A 19,515-nucleotide genomic window follows, 5' to 3' on the forward strand; every position below is an offset into this window, starting at 1 on the left:
GAAAAAGCCCAAAGTCCACACCAAAGGGAGTTACTCTCTCCCACAGAAAACACTGCTCCAGCACTGCCTGAAACGCCTGGTTTGGAGTTGAGCCTTTACTTCCATAACTTAAGTGCACCACTATGTAACAGGTATTATATTCATATATATTTTTATATATTTATTATAAAATAAATACACTCCAGTCAGTCAGCAGACATACATTTTCGATTAATGTAGCAGCGTTATTTTAGATCACACTACATTGTTTGCATGACCCACCCTACTCTGCTTCTGATTGGCTACATCCTGCCCCTTAAGTAATGCGCATGTGCAACTCTCACCAAAGTTGAACAGAGGCGAGATGTCTCACTCTGTAGCTAAAACGGCGCGTTCAAGACACAGTGTAAAGAGGTGCTGAAGCAATGCACCATATGAGAAAAATGTGTTTTTTGAAAATTTAAGTATGTAAACCTTTTCTACTAGGACCCCCAAATAAAAGTAAAAGTAGTATGAACCTGAAAATTTGCATAATATTGCCTCTTTAATGTTACCTTTATGTGTGCTCGATGTATAAAATGGGTTGATTGAATTGCTGACCACTTCATCACATCAACTATGTATGTTGATGCTGTGATGTAGTTTGTTAAACAATATTTCCCTATGAAGTAGAATAAAATGGCAATACTCAAGAAATGCACAAGCACTTCAAATATAGTATCTGAAGTATAGTATCTGAGAAAATGTAATGAGTACAGCAGTGCCACCACTATGACTTGGCATCACCCAGAAATGTCCAGACTGTGTGTACAGTGTGTGTGTGCGAACCTTGTACCACTCCTGCAGCTCGTGGTCGGAGAACTCGGTATTCTCCCGGAGGTCCTGCAGCATCTCCGGCCGCAGCTTGCTGTTCTGTTTCCCCATGGCAGCGGGACAGGACGCTTGGTTTCCTTCACAAAACAGTGACTGTAGCACTAGCCAGGCTGCTTTTCACACCTGTCAATCAGACATGAAGACACAGGAGGTCAGCAATAATCAGGCAGACAGGAAAATGACCTTGTGTGACAAATGAGAAGTGAAATGCAGTCGGTCAGCAAACGTCGGCAGTACGTCACTGGAGTCACTCAGCAACAGATCAAAACTATGAGGGATTAGACGCACTAGTGACAGCTCGAGTTCAAAGCAGAAGACGGTTAAAAAAGACGCTTTCTGTTACTATCCAGCTGCAGCACAAGGACATTTTGTTTTGTGCAAATTAAATCACTAAGCGAACAACAGAAAGATGACATAAGGCAGTTCCCCCCCACAAGACGCTGACAAATTGACAACGTGACTTTGTCCACTCACATAATGACTATTTTTAAATGAAATCAAAGCGAGCCTTGTCACAGTGTCGTGTCCCAATTCCCTTGACACGGGATGTTACGCAAGTCTTTAAACTGCTGCATCACATTCGCAAAACATTAAATAATCCCGAACACACCCCTGTGACGTCCAGCGCTAGCCCACTGATCACATTTCTGGGTTTATCTGGCCAGCTGTGTGTTTGTGTGTCAAATCAACTGTGGTGGTGGTGTTGGGGTGTGTGTGTGTGTGTGCGTGTGTGTGTGTGTCCGTCCGTGTCCCCTGATCTCCTAATCTTCTTCTCAGTCCGACCTGCCTGACAAAACACGATTTCAGTGATGCAACTACATAATGAAACCGTCATTATGACACCAAATCCCTTCTTTTTTTAACCATAAAATTCAATTATCAATGACGTCATTAAAGTCTTAATGGGATTTCAATGGGATAATAAATTGTAACATGCAAACAGTTAAGTTGTTTGGGTTGTTTTCAGGGAGAAGTAATGATTAACATGTGGTATTTTCATTGATACTCATTTCATAGTGAATGTTGATCAGTCTTGTGCTTTATCAATAAAGGTGCACTATGTAGTTTTGGGAAAGACATTCCAATCAGAAGAGAGAGATCTTCATTGACTTATTTTTTATGCCTTAACAAACTAAATAAACGAACTCTCATTTCATACTGTTTTACTTTGTTTATATGTGGCGGACCCTGCCACCTTTCTAGCTTCAAACAATGTTCTGGGACCTTATTTTCCTCTGAGAACAGCTTTTTTATTCACTTATGGAAAATAAGTATTCCTGATTTGTATTATTACCTCATTGACATTGTAAATATCAAGATTCTGAGTTTGAATTTCTACAAAACTACAAAATGCTCCTTTAATAAATGTTACTAACATCTATATGAGACTGTTGCAACAACTTTGTGTCAAAAAGAGCAACAAACTTGTGCTTGTTTAGTTTGCTTCCCTGCACTCGAAGGCTAATTACCCCGCGCTCTACCATCGAAGCAGTTGCTTTCTCTGTGTGTGTGTGATTTAAATTACAGTATCACTGGGGCTCGAACACCTCCGATGAGACTTGGCCGACCCCGCTGACCTCCAGTCTCTCCTCAGTCACGCTGGGTAATTACGCCGACAACTTTGTGTGTACGTGAGAAAGTGAGACCAAGCGCAGGCCTGTTCGTGTTTACGTGAACTTGAGAAAGTCAAACAGCATGCGTGTGCGTGGTGCATATGAGGTGGGCCGTGTGGGCGTTGCAGGTCTTTAATGCTGCCTGCCGAGAGCTTCGCATAAACACAAACAAAACCCACGTGTCCGGTTGTGTATTACCTCAGCTATTAGATTCAGACTAACATTAGTTCCTTCATCCTAAATGCTTGAACACTGACAGTCATGCTTGCGCTCAATTCCCAGGGTACTGAGGGGAGAAGTGCTCATCAATTATGATTCCCTCCTCTCTGTCTAGGGGCTGGTAAGGATAAGGAAACAAAATGATGGCTGTTTGCCACGTGGCATTAAAATGCAGCTTATATCCAGACAACTGATACGAATCATATCAACATTTGTAAAACCAGAGATATCATGTTCCCATTACAGGTATATGAGGTGACTTTCACCTCAGAAGGAGGAAGAGATGGTGGTGGCATGACAGCTGGGCAAGACAACTACTATGCCAGAGACCACTGTTCAAGGCAGTGTTTCAACATAAGTAAGTGTGAAACCACTCAATATTTTAAATGAGATGTCAGGACAATGGCAACAAAACCAGACTTTAGGACAATCTGCAGCCAACAACCGGGTATTTCTAACGAGGCATTGGGAGGAATACCAGCCTCGTTTGCGGTGACAGAACGACGTAAGCCGAACCATGATCTTCTCCTTACCCTAAACACTAACCTTAACCACTTGGTTAGAGTAGAAATGTAAAGCCACGACATCAGGAAAGTTTCAACTTAACAAACACGATGGTTAAACATATCCCAACATATCTTATTTTTTCCTCCAAAAAAGTATAATTGTATTTCTGTCCTATTTAATTGACAGTACAAGAGTGAAGTCAACATGGAAATGCCCAAACCTGCATGGCTACTTTAAGAAACCGCTAGCTGCTAGCTGACTAGCTAGCCATCAAACTAGACACCGGGCTTCATTGGACCAACCTCAAGTCTACCTCTTTGCCTTTTTTTGGATTTGGTAGGTAACCATGTAAAGCACCAAGATGACGCACACTGTGCTTCACAATGGCTCTTCAGAAATGGGTGGCATCCCGGAGAGAACTACGTCGATGATGACTGTACAATCGTGTCTTTTTTGAGATAGTTATTTTTCTATAATGTCTGCATGGGAAAATTAGACATATCTGCTTTACATTTTACTGTTAATGAGCTAAAACGGGTTCAGATGTTCGCCCTTTCAATGCACGCTGGACTTGTCTCTGTTGTTTCTCTATCCAAACACCACTAAGCCGCACCACACAGCTCAGTAAGCCTCCAGCCGAACACACAATCTAAGGACAAAGGCGCAAATTAATTTCTCCTCCAGGGGTAATTGAGTGGCATCCGCAGAGCTGAAAGCTATACGCTAAATCAGTAGGTCTCGCTATGAAGCCGTCATTTGTGTGTTTTAGTTTAGCAGACAGAGGATAGATTGAGTGCACCGCTGTGTCTCAGATGAGTGTTTGAAAAACACACACTTGTCACACAGGCATTGACGCACACGCTTTTTAGTACCTGCAGAAATTAATAATAGCCACCCACGCTGTCCAATTGTCATTTGGAGAACACAGTCGCGAAACAAACAGTCTGTACCCGTGTGTGTGTGTGTGTGGGTTGTTGGTGTACTGTATAAGATGAAAAACACGCTGCAGAGGATGAGATTTAATTGGCGAGATAAAGATTCTCCAGCTAATGCTTCCTGATGACACACAGACATACGTAGCGAACCATCACCTTAATTGGCTTCTAGCAAAAGGAAGTAAGGCAAAGTGAATAGAAAGAGAAGAAACAAACAATGCAATATGTACAGGACTCATTTGGGCTGTTTTGACACGCTGCTTATCCATTGAGAGTTTTCTACCATTATTTGGGCTGTGGTCACAACGAAACAGAGGAAACATGGGAAATGTATGCCATACAATTGAAATGAATTGTATTGTAAATACAGCTGCCATGGTCATGGACCTGATTTCATTCTTGTTAATTACCTGAAAAACAGAGTGTGAAGTATCAACTCTATCTAATAGGATTGATGTCATGTTTTTGTGAATGGTTCGACCTTTGATGTGAAAAATACAACGTTCATTTTTGTATTAAAAATCAAAGTTTACATATGCCACCAACAATACTCGCCAACTCTCAACAATTGAACAGTTGTTTTGGACTCTAATCCATGCTTAACTGTCATTCCCTCCTCGGCTCCCATTTGACCCAAGTGAAACAGCAAGTGGTAATCCAGTGATTAAGCATTGTGCTCCCTAAAGCTGATGAAGCTTGCTGTTAAATCTGAGGAAACGACCCTGATGATGTATCAGGGTTGTTTTCTCAGATTTAACGGAGCTCCTGCAGAGTCACAGAAGACAGTAGAAGACCCTTTTCAAAGGCTGAGTTGTACCAACCGTGACGAGTAACCTGACCTTTACGTGTAAGATAGGTTGAGTGCCCCTAAAAGAAAGCAATTTTGAATGTCATATAATGTATGGCAAGGAGCTAGAGAGACATTTCCTACCGTGAGAGTCTGCCGTATGTGAGTGGATTGTAACGTGACGTAAAGAATGAGCCCTTCCTCGTCTCTCTTAGTCCTTACAATCCTGTGGATGATTTGTTTAAGATGTTTAATGCTGCTGGACTGTGGATTTCTTTATGAAGGGCTCAGGTCGGATTATATTCTGCAACTGTCCTGCAAAGATGTGACTTTATGCATTTTCACGAGTGCCTCTCTCTGCTCCGTTAACAGACAGCAATAGTTGCTAACGTTAGCTTAAAAATGGATTCCGCTAACATAAATGAGCAGCTTTGAGCACAACCCAGAGGTTCCACAGAGTACCAAGCTTTTCTTATTTTCTCTCTCTTACATTTACTTGTGTTTATTTATGGTATTTTCACTTTGACACTTTTATAAGATTAGTAGCTTTTTTTAAGTAGAGAACAGGCCTATTTGGCCAACAACCAAGGCTGATATGAACAACCACTGCTAATGCTAATTTCGCCTGTCACTACATAACAAAACCTAAGAGCTAGCTAGCTAACCAGTTAACAGACGATGAAAAATACCTTAAAGGTCCATATGTAGGATTTAGTGACATCTAGAGGTGAGGTTTCAGATTGCAACCAACTGAATACCCCTCACCCACCACTACGGTGGCTGCTAAAAAGGCAAAAAAAAAGGTGAAAGAGCGAGTATTCTGTTTGTCCATTCTAGGCTACTGTAGAAACATGACTTTTTCCCCATAAGCTTCAATACTGCGAAGGGAGTGGCTGTAAAATGCTGGATATTATTTTTGAGCAAAAATGTATCAGAATTTGAGCCATTTGCTCAGATAACATTGGAAAAGTCATAGCATTAAATTGTTTTATTCCCATTCAAGTAAGTGGAGGGCTACACCGGAAGTTAGCCGCTCGACCGGTTGAAGTCTTGGGCCACACAATACGGACCATGAGGAAGATCGGGATAAATTCAAAGCCAGGAACTTTTTCGGCTTCATTCATCACACAGAGCGGGGCTCTGCCTCTGATGCTGTATCTACATTTTCCCTTATCAGATCCATGCCTGCTCCCTCTGTAGATATGAAAGCCTTATTCTAAGGTAACGAAAACACAACCATCTTTAGTAGGAGGTGATTATACACAAATGAAAACATAATTATGAATATTCTGCCAGTATATCTCCCTAAATCCTACACACTAGACCTGTAAAATATTACTACACGGTGCCTGTTCGGTGTTGTTGCTGCATTGTTTGACTAGAAACAGTAAGCTTCTCCGGGTAATGGACCTCCAACATGGCTGCAAGAGCAGGTCATCAGACAGCCCTCTACAGCTTCGACAAAGCTCTTGGAGGCCAAATCGCAGAAAGTGAGTGTAAACTGACAGGCTGGCTGCCAGTGTTTCATATTTACTACAACTGCACAACAAATCCTATTCTAACAGTTGACCTTTTCACTGCGCTAGCCACTCTCCCCCTCCCCTCCATCTAGTTTCTTTTTTTTCTTTCTTTGACCCAGCTGTGACCTGTGAAAGCTCACTGCAAGCCTCTCTGTTTGTCTGAGAATCACAGAACAGTAAAAATGTTTCTGTCCTCACCAGCCACAGTTGTTTTAATCCCTCTGTGGCCCCCAAAACCCAAACCCTACTTCCAATCCCTTCGTACTATCCCTCTATCCCGAGGCATAAATCACTAATCCATCACTCCAGTCTAAGTGCCCAGTGCTTGTTAGTCGTTGTTGTCTAGCCCCAACGTAAGTACACACACACACAACCACACACACACTAAACACACATACACACAAACACAGACACTGACTGTGCCCCTTGAACATCTGCTCTAGAGTTGCTAAGCGGGTCGCCAACCTCTGGGCTGATGATCCTTCACAGAGGGGAAGACTGAGGACAGAGAGAGACAAAGACATGCAAATGATGTAACACCAAAGATCAAATCAGATAATGACGAGCAGCGAAGGTGAGAGAAAATCACATCCAAGGACAAAAGGTGATTTCCGAGAGAAACGGGGTAGAAAATCTTTGTGCGTCTTATGTATGGTCACATTTGGGTAAAAGAGATGGTGTAAGGAACCATTGTTCAGCAGGATAAATCCCTGATGAATAAAATAAAGAAATTAATCCGAAGTTCTCATCCACTTTGACAGGGAAGTACTGGAAACTGGCATGGCCCAGGACAGGAAGGCTCTGCAGCGGGTGATTAAACCACCCAGAAACATCATTTCTAGCCATCTACAGAACATCAGTGTTATCGGTAAAGTGAGATGTCTGCAGAGAGCCCAAAGGATACTGTACTAAAAGACAGCACCCAGCCCAGCCACAGTCTGTTCACCCTGCTGCCATCTGACAAAAGTTCAATGATCAACAATCCAATATCATTGTATATACGCTATGCAAACACTCGTTACCTGTCACCGTGTCTGTTTCAGTGCTTTAAGAAGGTGTAACATCACTTCTGATGGTTTAGCTGAGTTGAATTTCTCTTTCAGCCTTTGTCTGCTGTGTTCTGACATGAGATCAGGTGGATAGTGTGATACTGATAGATTTACTGTAACTTAGAGGTATTTTTTCCATTTCTATGCTTGTTAAATACAGAAAATGTGACGTGGTTGGAAGCTATGGAGTTGTTTATGGCCATATTTTGAAAGAGTTATGCTAACAGAGGTAGCATAACATGTGATGAAACAAATAATTTTTGACTTTAGAAATATCTCAAAAACTTCTGTAAACTTCTGTCTCGTTAAACTCGAGTGTAACAGAGGCTGTGGCTTGAACGTAATGTGAGAAGAATCGATGTGGGTGAAAACCTTTGAAGGTGGGTTCTGAATTGTTTTTTTTTCATTTAAGCTGCCATTGTGGCTGATACTTTGTGCCAACATTATAATTGGATTTTTTTATAAGAACATTTTATTGCCCCGAAAGCCCTCAGAAGCACCTTACAGCACAAGAGTGGACACTAAAAGTAATTTAATTCCTCGAGTTGGGTTAGCAGCTCCTTAAGGAGGATTGAAGCAGGTTTCACTGCAGGTATTACAGACTGTTTGGTAAAATCCTCCCACAGCAGGCCGGAGTGATTTCCCTGGGCATTAAAAATATTAAAAGCATATTGACTCGCCGCAGTCGGAGAGCGATCGGCATCATCATAGAGGTAGATAACACCGCTGACACTGGCTAGCCGAGATCAGGTTTTTAATAACAGGGGCTGTTACAGTATGTCAGCCCAACTTTAGCTGTAATAAATTGAAGGGGAAAGAAAAGCGGTGGAGAGCTGATTGAAATAGAGAGATGGAAACTGAAAAAAAAGGGCAGGGGGAGTGTGAAAAAGAGAAAGTCAGAGTGAGTTAGAGAAGAGATAAGTCCAAAAAGTCCAATTTAACATTTTAGAGAGCCGGTCTTTTTCTCAACTCTTTAATGTGCTTATAAGACGAGAAAATGCCGCCTTCATATCGCCTGCCAACAGCTCAGTCATTAGGGAGGCAGAGCGATGGAGAGAAGAAAGCGAGAGGGCTGCAGAGAAGGGAAGATAGGCAATGGAGGGAGGGGCTGTTGAAGTGGTATGCAGCACTAGAATAAAGCAGACAGAGCTGGTGCCATGTGAAAAAAGCCACAGATCAAGAAATCTGACAGGCACCATTGATTCCCCCCCCCCCTCCTCACTCGAGTGTTTTCTGCCTCCCGTTGCCTCTTCTCAAAGCGCAGCAATCTGAGAGGCCACCTGAGACGCTGGGCAGCTTATACCTTTTATCCATATTTCTTTTCTTTCTCTTTCTCCCCCTCCTGCTTTTTTTTTTCTCTCTTTCACAATTTCCAATAATTTCCCCCCCGACAATTTGCTTTTCTTCTCCCGAAACTTCCACCCTGCTGATCCGTCGCCTCTCCGCGTGTCACCGCAGAGACGTGACATTGTCTGTCTGTCTCCTCTTTCTCTCAGATTGTCCTCGCTGAAGATTTGTAGTCTTGTTTTTTTCCCCCTTTCTTGTCACTTAAAATGATGACTGCGAGCACTCGTGCTGTAGGAACGGTGAGAGGTGCTTTGTGTAGGTGACATGCTATGATATGATAATCGGGGTGTTAAGGTTCTGAGAAAAAAATGGTTTTGAAAAACAGTCTTTGTTGCTGCATTCAGGGACCGGCAGGATGCTCTGACATTTTCAACTCGAGAACACATTTTAGGGCAGAAAAACAACCAGACTGTAAAAGCCGGTTATTTACGATCCATCCTGACATTTTTGTAACATATTGTTGTCAGGCAGCGACCTCTAGTGGTCGTGGTCATTATTATGGCAGTAAAGGAGGAAGTCAGGCAAAGTGGGATCCTACGTCCACATTTTGAGGAGGTCTGGATGGATGGTCGGGTTAAACAAGCACATGAAGAAGAACAGAAGACCACTGTTCATGTCCAGTGTGAAACCAAAACTTATTTATTTGTTGAGATAACATCAACAGACATAATGTAACAGCACTTACGTATGTAATGTAGGTATGTTCAGTTAGTTTAAGCTGTCTTTTAGGTAGTTTTCTTACTGTAACCTAACCAAGTAGGTTTTTTGTTGTTGTTTTTTAAAGTAAACTTTAAAGTGGTTTCACCTGGATAACACGGCGTGGGTTTTATTGCCGCTCTGAAACAGTAGCCTACACAGCAACCTGCACTGTGCTGCCACAGGCAACTACTGTTTGGAACGGAAAAGAAGAATTGATTTTTGGTAGTGTAACATCAGCCAGGGGGGACAAAATGTCAGCCATTTGGCAATATTTCACACTGGAAAATCCCAACAGAAAAACTGCAACATGTACACTGTGCAAGGCTTTATTTTTGGTTGCCACTAGTGCTGCCAATTTCAAACCCAGCAGAAACCGAAGAGCACGATGGGTTCACCGAGGCCACAGAGGACAAACTGGACTAACCGACTGTCAAACTAGATGATAGAAGGAAGTTCTGCTGCATTCATTTGCTTGTTTGATTTGATCATGATTCACAAAGGGTTTAACCTGAGCCAGGCCATAAAACAAGCAGAGCAATCTCATCACTTCACTGCATCTCACTCCAGCGTGACCCAGTGCATCATCGCCCAAATCAAATCATGGTATCAAAGGCAACTAACAATAGCAGTCATCTTCAGATTCACTTCACTGTCGGAGAAGATGATGAAAACCAGAGACTGCCGCGATATTTATAGTCCGAAAACAATCGACTATCATTTCATCAATCAATTGATTAATTAATCATTTCAACTTTAAAGTCAACTCGAATATTGAACTGTGACAAATCAGACATCATTCGTCCCACGGCTCTCATTAAAAACACAACTTCTTCCTGACCGTCAGCAGCTCCACTCTCCCTCACCTCACATCCATCACCTCTAATGTCAACTCTCATTCCCAAAACTTGAAAAACAGAACTTGTCTCTGCCCATCCAAACCCACTTCCTGCTGCGGAGACTCTGCTCTCTCTCTCTGCTGCCGCACTTCTTTATGATTCATCCTCCAAAGACCCAATTAGCCTGTGAATGCAAATGTGAGAGCATCCTTGAAAACAACAACAAGAAAAAGTTTTTAAACCGCAGTGAGGCATTAATTTGAGGCTTAAACATGAGCTGAAAGAAGCTGAATCGCTCTGTAAAGCTGAGGGAAATACAGTGCAGGTGATAACGCTCTCTGTGAGCTTGCGTCTCTTCACTAGCGATTACTTTCACATAAATGTAGCCGTGTGATCCATTTTTAATACACAAATATTGATTGCACCCCCTCGAAAAACTGACCTAAAACTCACTTTTAAAACTTTCTTCAAGGGTATGAATAATGGATGAGAATGTGGTCAATAAAGACTACCTTTCCCATCAACCCTGCTCTTCCATTCCCTACTTTCTCCTTACATTGCCCTTAATGTCACTGCTTCATCAATACGAATCAGCTCGTGTAGTCTAAAATCCACGGCTTCCATTTTAGGAGAAAAAGAGTTACTGAGAAGCAGAGGGAGAGGAGGGAGAGGAGAGGTAGGATTGATGAAGATGCGGAGAGGTATTGAAGGAAAAGACATTAATGGAGTGGTTAAAAATAAGAATGAGGACTGGTCCTCCGTGTGGAGCTCGCTCTCCTGCTGCACTCAGAGTTTTCAGAGCATGTCCAAATCCTGATAATAACTCCCTGTCACAGAAGGAGCACACACATGCACGTGTGATCACGCATGTATGCACACACTCCACTCTGTGATCTTCCTTCTTCCATTAAAGTGACTGATGTATAAAATGTACAGCCAGTGATGACGTGGAAGGACTGGGAAGCGAGGAGGAGAGAGGGGAATATGATGAAGTAACAGTTAAGGTCGCACAAGTGCAGAAGGCAAAGGCTTAAAAGGCTTAAGTGGTATTCACTTCAGAGAGAGAGGATGAGAGACAGACAGAAACACAGACAGACAGACAGACAGCACCACGGTGAAATAACTACTAATGGGAAAGATCATACGACTGAGATTACCATAAATCAGAGAAATACGAATGATCACAGATTCAGAGAACTGCAGGAGGATTTACTCTTTCATTTTCTCCTGCGTATACATACTGTACTTATGAACATGTTGAATATTGAGCACCCACTTGTTCTGAGCGCACACAGGATTGATATGTCTGTAAAACATAGAGAAAGAGTGGACAAATGACATTATTACAATATCTCAGAGGCAGAGGTCATCAAATGTCATGTTATATCCAACAGTCATCAATCAATGGATCAATTCATTGAACTGACTTATTGTAGACGAAAAGAGAAAAAGTGAAGTAAAGTTGGTGAGTGATTTTTAGGCGTGTTGGAAAAAGTAAAAGACAGACTGAGTAAAAGTAAAGATATCATGTTAAAATAATCATTTGGTAAAAGTGGAAGTCATCCATACAAATACTTGTGTTAAAGTCTTGAGGTATCTGATATTAAATGTTCTCGAATATCAAAATCAGTTTTCTGGCAATAAATGTACTTAAAGTATTAACATAGTGTGGGTTCCCAGTGAGTTCCCAGTCTGGACTGCTAGCCCCTAGGCTAACTGAGCTAACTAACTAACAGTTACCTTCTGTAAGCGTTCTTGTTGCTTTATTAAGATGAATACATACTTTATAATCTCAGTTTGTCAAAAGTAAAAGAAAACTGTATTTGCATTTATTAGCGCTTACCTATGGACATTAACAGTCGACCATAGTGGCAGTTTCATTTTATTTGAATCATCTAACTGTTGCAGGTCTAATGAACAAAAGTTACATAACTATATAAATAAAGTGGGTGTGACCACAAGCAAAGAGAAAGGGAGATCACTATTAATTAAAATGGATATTCATATGAGGTAGATTTGATTCAGGCAGTAAAGGAGTGGATCTGTTCCACTCAATCTGACTTGCACTGTCAGACACAGTTAGCCTTTCGTTAGTTAAATGACAGGAAAGAGTCAACTTCTGCCATCTTCTGGTAGTGCTTCCGGTGTGAAAGGGTCATATAAGTCACTAATAGAATGACATTTTGCAACATTGTGTGTTTGCCTTTTCATGGTACCGCCAACAGACACACACACACACACACACGTCCTCCTGGCCCCGCAGGACAACAGCAGCAGACCTCCTTTCAGGGACTCACCTCCATCTGGGAGGAGGCTGACCTCATTTATAGCCTGTCCATTAGAGGGCAACGCTATTTTCATCTGGGTCACAGAGACAAGAGATAACGCCCTCCATCTAGAAGTAACAACCACGTTTACGTGACTGAACACTTCGAGCAACCTGAGAGCCTGCTTGTATCCATTACCTGGGTTCCAAGCAAGCGAATACAGATCAATTCTCTGCTATGAAATCTGGGACTATTAAAGGGCCCTTAAGTCATGCAGGTAAACCTATTCTCACAACTCCAAGGAGAATCAGGCGATTTGTGATAAAAGCCTTCTTGGCACTGAACGGTGATTTAATTTTCCTGAAACACCGACAGCTTTATTCTTGTTCCTGTTCAACAAGACGCCATGTTTCTTTTTCTGGCCCGGCTGATGCTTGCGAATCTTTCTGCTGCTTCAAACACCGCAACGCTGCTTTCCAATCACACAAAGCACACAACTCTTTCTTCAAATGATGTCCTCGACCACAAAGTCCTCCCTGGCTGTTTAATTTTTAATAAGAAAATGAAAGAAAAAGGGAAATCAAACATCCACATGCACAAACATGTCAGTATATTGGAATCCATGCGCAGATATTCTTTACGCTTTCATGCAGGGTAGAGATATAAGCCACCTCATACCACAAGGGCAGAGAAGATGTTCATTTATATAATATTTATATAATATTTTTCAAGAAGCAGGACTTGTGGAAAGCCTCCTCGCAGCCATTCCTTATGAAATATTTACACAGGGAAGCTCATCTTCACAGTCGGTAACGGCACACATTTATTAATCAGTTCCGTCTTCTAGCCGCTCCGCTGTTCCCCCCTCTCTGCACGTTTGAGACATGATTACATCAAAATGCTTATTTTTACCGGACATTTGCTCGTCATAATAGCAAATGCACACCATGGACCCAGGACGTGAGTGATATTTGTCCCGCTGAGTCAAAGACGAAAGCAGTGCATTCAAGACTTTGCCGTAACTACACACTTTAGACACATTTTCATCCCCCGCTCGACAGGTGGACACTAAAACACAGCCGGTGCCATCCTTTCAATGCACTTTCCTTTGTTTACAACAGCAATTTCCTGCATGCAAATGAGTAAAGTGCACAGTAATAGAGCGAGTTGAGCGCTCGCAAAAGAGCAAAGCTACTTTTTTTTATGTTTATTTCATTGAAAAGATGATGGATGGAGAAAATCAGGAGGGACACCGGGCCATATTTCAAGGTTGAACAACATATTTGATAACCCGTTAGCTAACGTTAGCATTCAACCACTTCCTAGCAAACCTTGAAATATGGCCCGATGTCCCTCCACATTTTATAAGTCTTTGTCAGGAAGCAGTGCAGAGCTTCACGCAGCAATAAAACGATAACAATTTGTTAGATTCCCTGCGTTTACACGTCTCACAACGTGGAACATCTGAGCCGTGGTCTAGCTCTACAAGTTGCAACACATTTGATGGAGGCGGAAAAAAATCCAACATTTGGCCCAGTGCTGTGAACACTCGAAGCTGTTGCTTTGAGAGAGACTTGTGTTCACGAGCATACGGCTCAGGTCAGCGCTGCATCTGTCCGTGTACACACAGCAGGGGAGGGAGCTCGAGCCGGCTTCCCGACCGTAGCGCACCATGTGTTTGTGTGGGAAGGGCCAGGTTTCGGGGAGACAACGAGCCGAGTGTCGGCACAGTTGGTGCATCAAAGGGAGTCGAGCTATAACATTTGTTGATTACACAATCTGTGAGTCGAACGGGGGATACGAGTGGAAAGTGTTTGTGATGGTACGTTCCGTTCAAGAAAGGGAAGGGAAGAGGAGAGCAGATTAAAAAAAGATTAAAGAAAGCAAGAGCAACACTGATGGATAATTAATGGCACTTTTTCTCTTCCTCCCTCCGTCTGTTTTCGTCTCAGTATCTGCTCCGTGTAGCACCATGACCTTTAGCGAGTAATTCTAGCACGAGGCCTGAGCATAACAATATATGAAAATCCATAGTGCCTGCTGCACGCTGAGTAGACCGAAGACAGCAGGCTCGGCTGCTGACAGGCCGAATCTCGGCCCTCCACCCAGACGGCTTATTATATCAGCAGCAGCCCTGCTCCCATGGGGGAGGCACAGCCACATCTCAGCTCGTCTTCCTCTTGGAGACAACTTGGCCTCCACAGCAGAGCTAGTCACAGTTCAGAAGCCAGGTTCCAGCTCTTCAAGTGCACGTTGATATTTTTAGACACAATTTGAGACATCTGAACTGTTCCTCCTCTTTAAGATCATCCGACCGACTGTCAGGAAGCTGTGACAGTTATTCATGCTCTAATACAACAAGTCCATTCAAAGAAGGAGGAGGCAGATACCTCTCACAATTGCAGCCATTATTCAAAATTTTTCACGCTATAATATCTAAGCATGTCCAGTAATTACCAATAAAGACACAACAATGGTTAAGTCAACCCGAGCCATGATCAGAACCCCGGACCTTGGACTCTTGAAAGATTAGCCAATGAGCTAAAAGAGATCCAAATCATATCAAATCAAAATCAAGTCCCATGTCCCCCCTAACATGCTAAAGTATAGCAGCCATACAGCTAACAGGGTAATCCTGCAGATGAACAGAGGATTATAGGCAGCTTATTGGAGCAGTTCTCACTAATGATATAACATGCACAAGCACATACTGTACATGGAGTAGAGCTGGACAGTATGAATCACTTTGCTGATTCACATCTGTTCCTTCAGGTCAAATATTCACCGTCAGTGCTAGCTCTTCATTAAACCATTAACGAGTTCTGTTCGTTATTGTCGGCAACTTTATTTTGTTCCGTCAAGTTCAGATCAGAATGAAACCGGGCTTATCCAAGAGTTTTTCTTGGGAGGTTATCGGGGAAACTATTAACTTATGGGTTATTATACGGAATTAGCATAACAAAGTATCATAATAACTGATGCACCAGTGGCACTTTTATTAGCTAAGTGGGCTAAACAATAATAATGGTGTTGGTAGCATTCACATGATAAAGTCGCTAACCGATCTCGTTCTGGTTAAGTGACGTGCCCACATTTCATGCAAGGTATCATGGGGGCTAGGAATAAGGTGGATATGGGCACTGTTTAACCTGTTAAGCTAGCAAAAAGTACAAACACAGCTAAGCAAATAAGGCCTACATCTAAGTGTATAGTCATGCCACAATTCCTAAAACAGCTTAGATTCTCGTGATTCTATTCATGTAAACCATTTCAAGAGAGAGCTGCATCAACAAGGTACAATCAACAAACAAACAATAAGGCTAGCAAACTAGCATGTATGAAGTTTTGCCAACTTACCAAAAAGTGTCTGAGTACTTAAGTAGTACATCAAACTCCAACAAAAACTGTCTTCTCTTATTCCCAAATGTCCACTTGATTAAGGCATTTTAGGATAATTTCCAGAGATAAGAACAGTGCTAATAGCCTAGCAAGCACCCATCTTCAAAGGAGTTAGCCTTGAGCATCAGTATCATATCCGTGAATTTGCATTGTGCTCCTTCAGTCAGCTTTTAGCCACATCCTGGTGAATCACAGCTAAGCTAACAATGGTGTTTTTAAGTCTTCAGTGAGGGGAGCTACAATACTTAGAGCTAACAAACAGTAGCACAAATTAATTATTCAAACTCCTGGAACACTGTTTCTAAATACGTCTCATACTATTAGCAAAGCGGTATAGCTTGTACTATATCTGTGCCAAAGTTAAAGCAGTTTTCAGGGTCTTTAAGAAGAGGTAAATCTCAATATCAGCCCGACAGTAGCTGCTCTCACAAAAGGTCATAGGGACATATGTGGGTTCATAATATAAAAGGTAATTATCTAGACTCGACAATACCATAGATTCCCATAGAGGACATAATTGGCATTGTGTCTGCTGACCCCTAAACAAATCTATAGCATCCACAGTTTGCTCTCAGGGGTCACAAGTGTTGCTATTCTGCTGCTGAGGTGAAGGAGAATCCTGATAGAGTTCTATCCTTAGTTTCAATCGATCTGCTGACAAACAACACCCGTCTTCCCTATCCTCTCATTTAGCCTCTCCTTTTTCTTTTCCTTCATCTATCTCCCCCCCTCCTCCAAACCGTCTCCAATGTCAGCTTGTTGCTTTTTTAACAGCCCTTGATCTTTGCTAAATGCCTTGGGCCTAACTCGCTGCTGCCTGAGCTCCCCTGGTATCGCTGCTCTAGATCTTTCCGCCCTGCTACTGCCAACCGCAAACTGGCAACAGGACCGCCAGAACTCGACCTTCTGGCCTCTCCCCTTGTTTCTAAACTGCCCAAAAGTGGCTTCAGATGCGTCATGTTGTGCTGGGAGTCACGAGTGCTGTCGCGGTGTCCTGGTTTAGTTTCCTCGCTGAGTGGACAAGACACGGGTATAATGGAGCTGAGAGAAGTTAGTCTCTAACCCTTGTGCACTTGACACACAAGTGCTCAGGTTTAATGAGGTTGTAGTGTGCGTACTCATTAGCTTCAATGCAATTATTCAAAAAGTACAAACCTGCATGCATCAGGGCAGAAATGTTATTCCTCTAACGTCCGTTCGGCAGCGTGGACAGCTTGAAAAGCTTGTGGTTAGGTTTAGTTGTAGCTCCGGTGTAAATGATATTGTAAGGGCAAGTTAAATAGGACACTGAATCAAACCTCTCTCCTTTCAACCTGCACACAGTATCACATTGCCTGGGAGGTGAATTGTCCCACATGCACTGAGAGCCCAAAGAGTTACTGTGCTGTTTTTGAAGCTCTCCAAGGGCTCTGAAAAAAGGGGACATCCCTTACCGAGAGAGGCCTCCAGGGTGAAGGGCTTTCGAGGCAGCGAAGTGTATTTTAGCTCATGTCCCAGAGCAGCACGCTACACCGGCACGGCACCGATGCCCGAAAGACACACTCCTAGCCACGTGCGGAAATCGCACGCACTTGTCTGCACGCAGCCACAAAGACACACTCTGCAGGGACACACACTTCCCAGGATGAAGATGGTAATCATTCTCCCAGCATCAACTTCCTGTCTTTGTCGCTGGAGGCAATTATTCTTTTAATCAGGTCAAGGATTGTGATAAGAAAACAGTGATAAAAAAGGACAGACAGCTACCAGGACCACTGGGCGCAGTCAGATTTGGCAAGCTGTGGCACATCCTCTGTGATATTATGATATATATGATGCATTTTCACTTTAGTCATGTATTTGGTAAAGTACCCTCTTGCTTTTTGCAGTGCATTTGTACTGGGGAATGTTCACCTTTTGGTTTGCTCCTTTCTTGCTTTTAATATAATTTGTTCATAAGGTAGCGACAAGCCTAGTATCCTGGTGTGAACCGCTGTATTGATTATTCTGCTTTGTTACAGATATGTTTTTATTATCAAGAGCAAATGCCGGCTGTCTATAAGTTCAAACTTAGTTTAAACCATTAGTTCTCAAACAGAGATTAGTTCTTACTAAATATTCCCACCCTATAACTGTCAGTTCTAACTTCTGTGGCTAACTAAACCAGCCAAGCAACTTTAGCTTGACGCTATGAATAAAAGAGCTTATAGTGAGCGAGGTTGACACATTTGACCTGACACTTCAAATGATGAAAATGTTGTTTTATAATCTAAACAAATGATAATGACAAAATACCTCAATTTACAAAACGCTAAGCTAATAATGCTAAGCTAATAATGACCGAGCATTTTAAACTGTACATCCAACTGGCAATGCTAGCTTTATGTTCTCAGAGTTTATTGTTTCAGACTGAACTCCACTACAGAAGAGATTCCTTTCATTTTATTGGTGTGACGTTAGTAGTTATGAACTAAGGACGCACAAACGTGGGAATAAATGTACGAATAGCCGGGACCTTTGACCCCTCTAAGCTTTCATTACAGAGACAAAATCCGATCTCATCACCTGTCATCAGTCGTTCTTTCGCATTGTCCCCAGAGACGTAGTGAATGTAAGTGGATTCTGACTCTTTTAGAGGAAATGTTATTACATGCAGGGACAAGGCTTTGGCCTGACTGAACTGACACAGGACAATTTTTGGGGAGTTATTTCGGGACCCAAGCAGAGGGTCAGCAGTGTGGAAGGTCCGTGTGAAACACAACAAAACCAACGAAAGGTGACGGAGAGAGGAGGATAGTCACACTATGGTGACAAAAACAAAAGAGAAAGCTCTGATCATGTGGAGCTGGGGAGAGTCAGGGGTGTGAAAGGCAGATGGGGGAGGCAGGAACATCAGTCCTCTCCAGCTGTTTGCTGGCACACACGCTGACGACAAGGTTACGACCCCTCCGGCTTCCACATTTTCTGTCTTCCCTTCTTTATCTTTCCGCTTCATTTTCAAACACCCTCTTCCTCTCCGTATCTCACTCTCGCTTTTTTCCCCCCCACTTATTTCTCCTGCTGACTTCCGACGTACTGTACGACAGTCTCTAATGAGCCGGTGAAAAACACCAGCGCAGGCGGCTGTTGATCCCATCCCCCCTTTTGACTCCTGGCTCCTTCCACCTCGCATCCAACACACGCCGATCAGGCGTCCTTCGAGATGTGTGACTCATAAAACAACTGTGCTGAATGGATCTATAACGACGATTTTGGCAGCGTTCGCACGTCGTATATGTGTAGGTGAGCTGTGGGTGCCATACCGCTTCGATCCTCACACGGCATATGAATGTTGAATAAAAATATCAGCTGCTCGTGGCAGATCTTGCGCTGCTCTTTTCCTCCGTCCACATTAAATCCTGTTATCTTTACATAATGCAAAGTTGTCCCGAGGGGATCCGCAAATCCTCTCGGTGTGTTACACTTGTGATTACGTTGATCGGGGCTCTGATGTGTATCCCCTCTGG

The 19,515-nt window shown here is 42.7% G+C and overlaps 1 protein-coding gene across 1 annotated transcript in view; it reads right to left on the reverse strand.

Moving 5' to 3' along the window:
* Positions 1–19,515, reverse strand: part of LOC311273049 (hippocalcin-like protein 1) — a 43,812-nt gene that overhangs the window by 10,304 nt on the left and 13,993 nt on the right. Inside the window, exon 2 of the mRNA XM_084379916.1 lies at positions 808–975. Coding sequence (XP_084236042.1) covers positions 808–903 — 96 coding nt within the window. The 5' untranslated portion in view covers positions 904–975. The remainder of the gene's footprint in view (positions 1–807; positions 976–19,515) is intronic.

Source organism: Pagrus pagrus (genome assembly GCF_965226575.1).
Source record: "Pagrus pagrus genome assembly, chromosome: 17".
NCBI lineage: Eukaryota > Metazoa > Chordata > Actinopteri > Spariformes > Sparidae > Pagrus > Pagrus pagrus.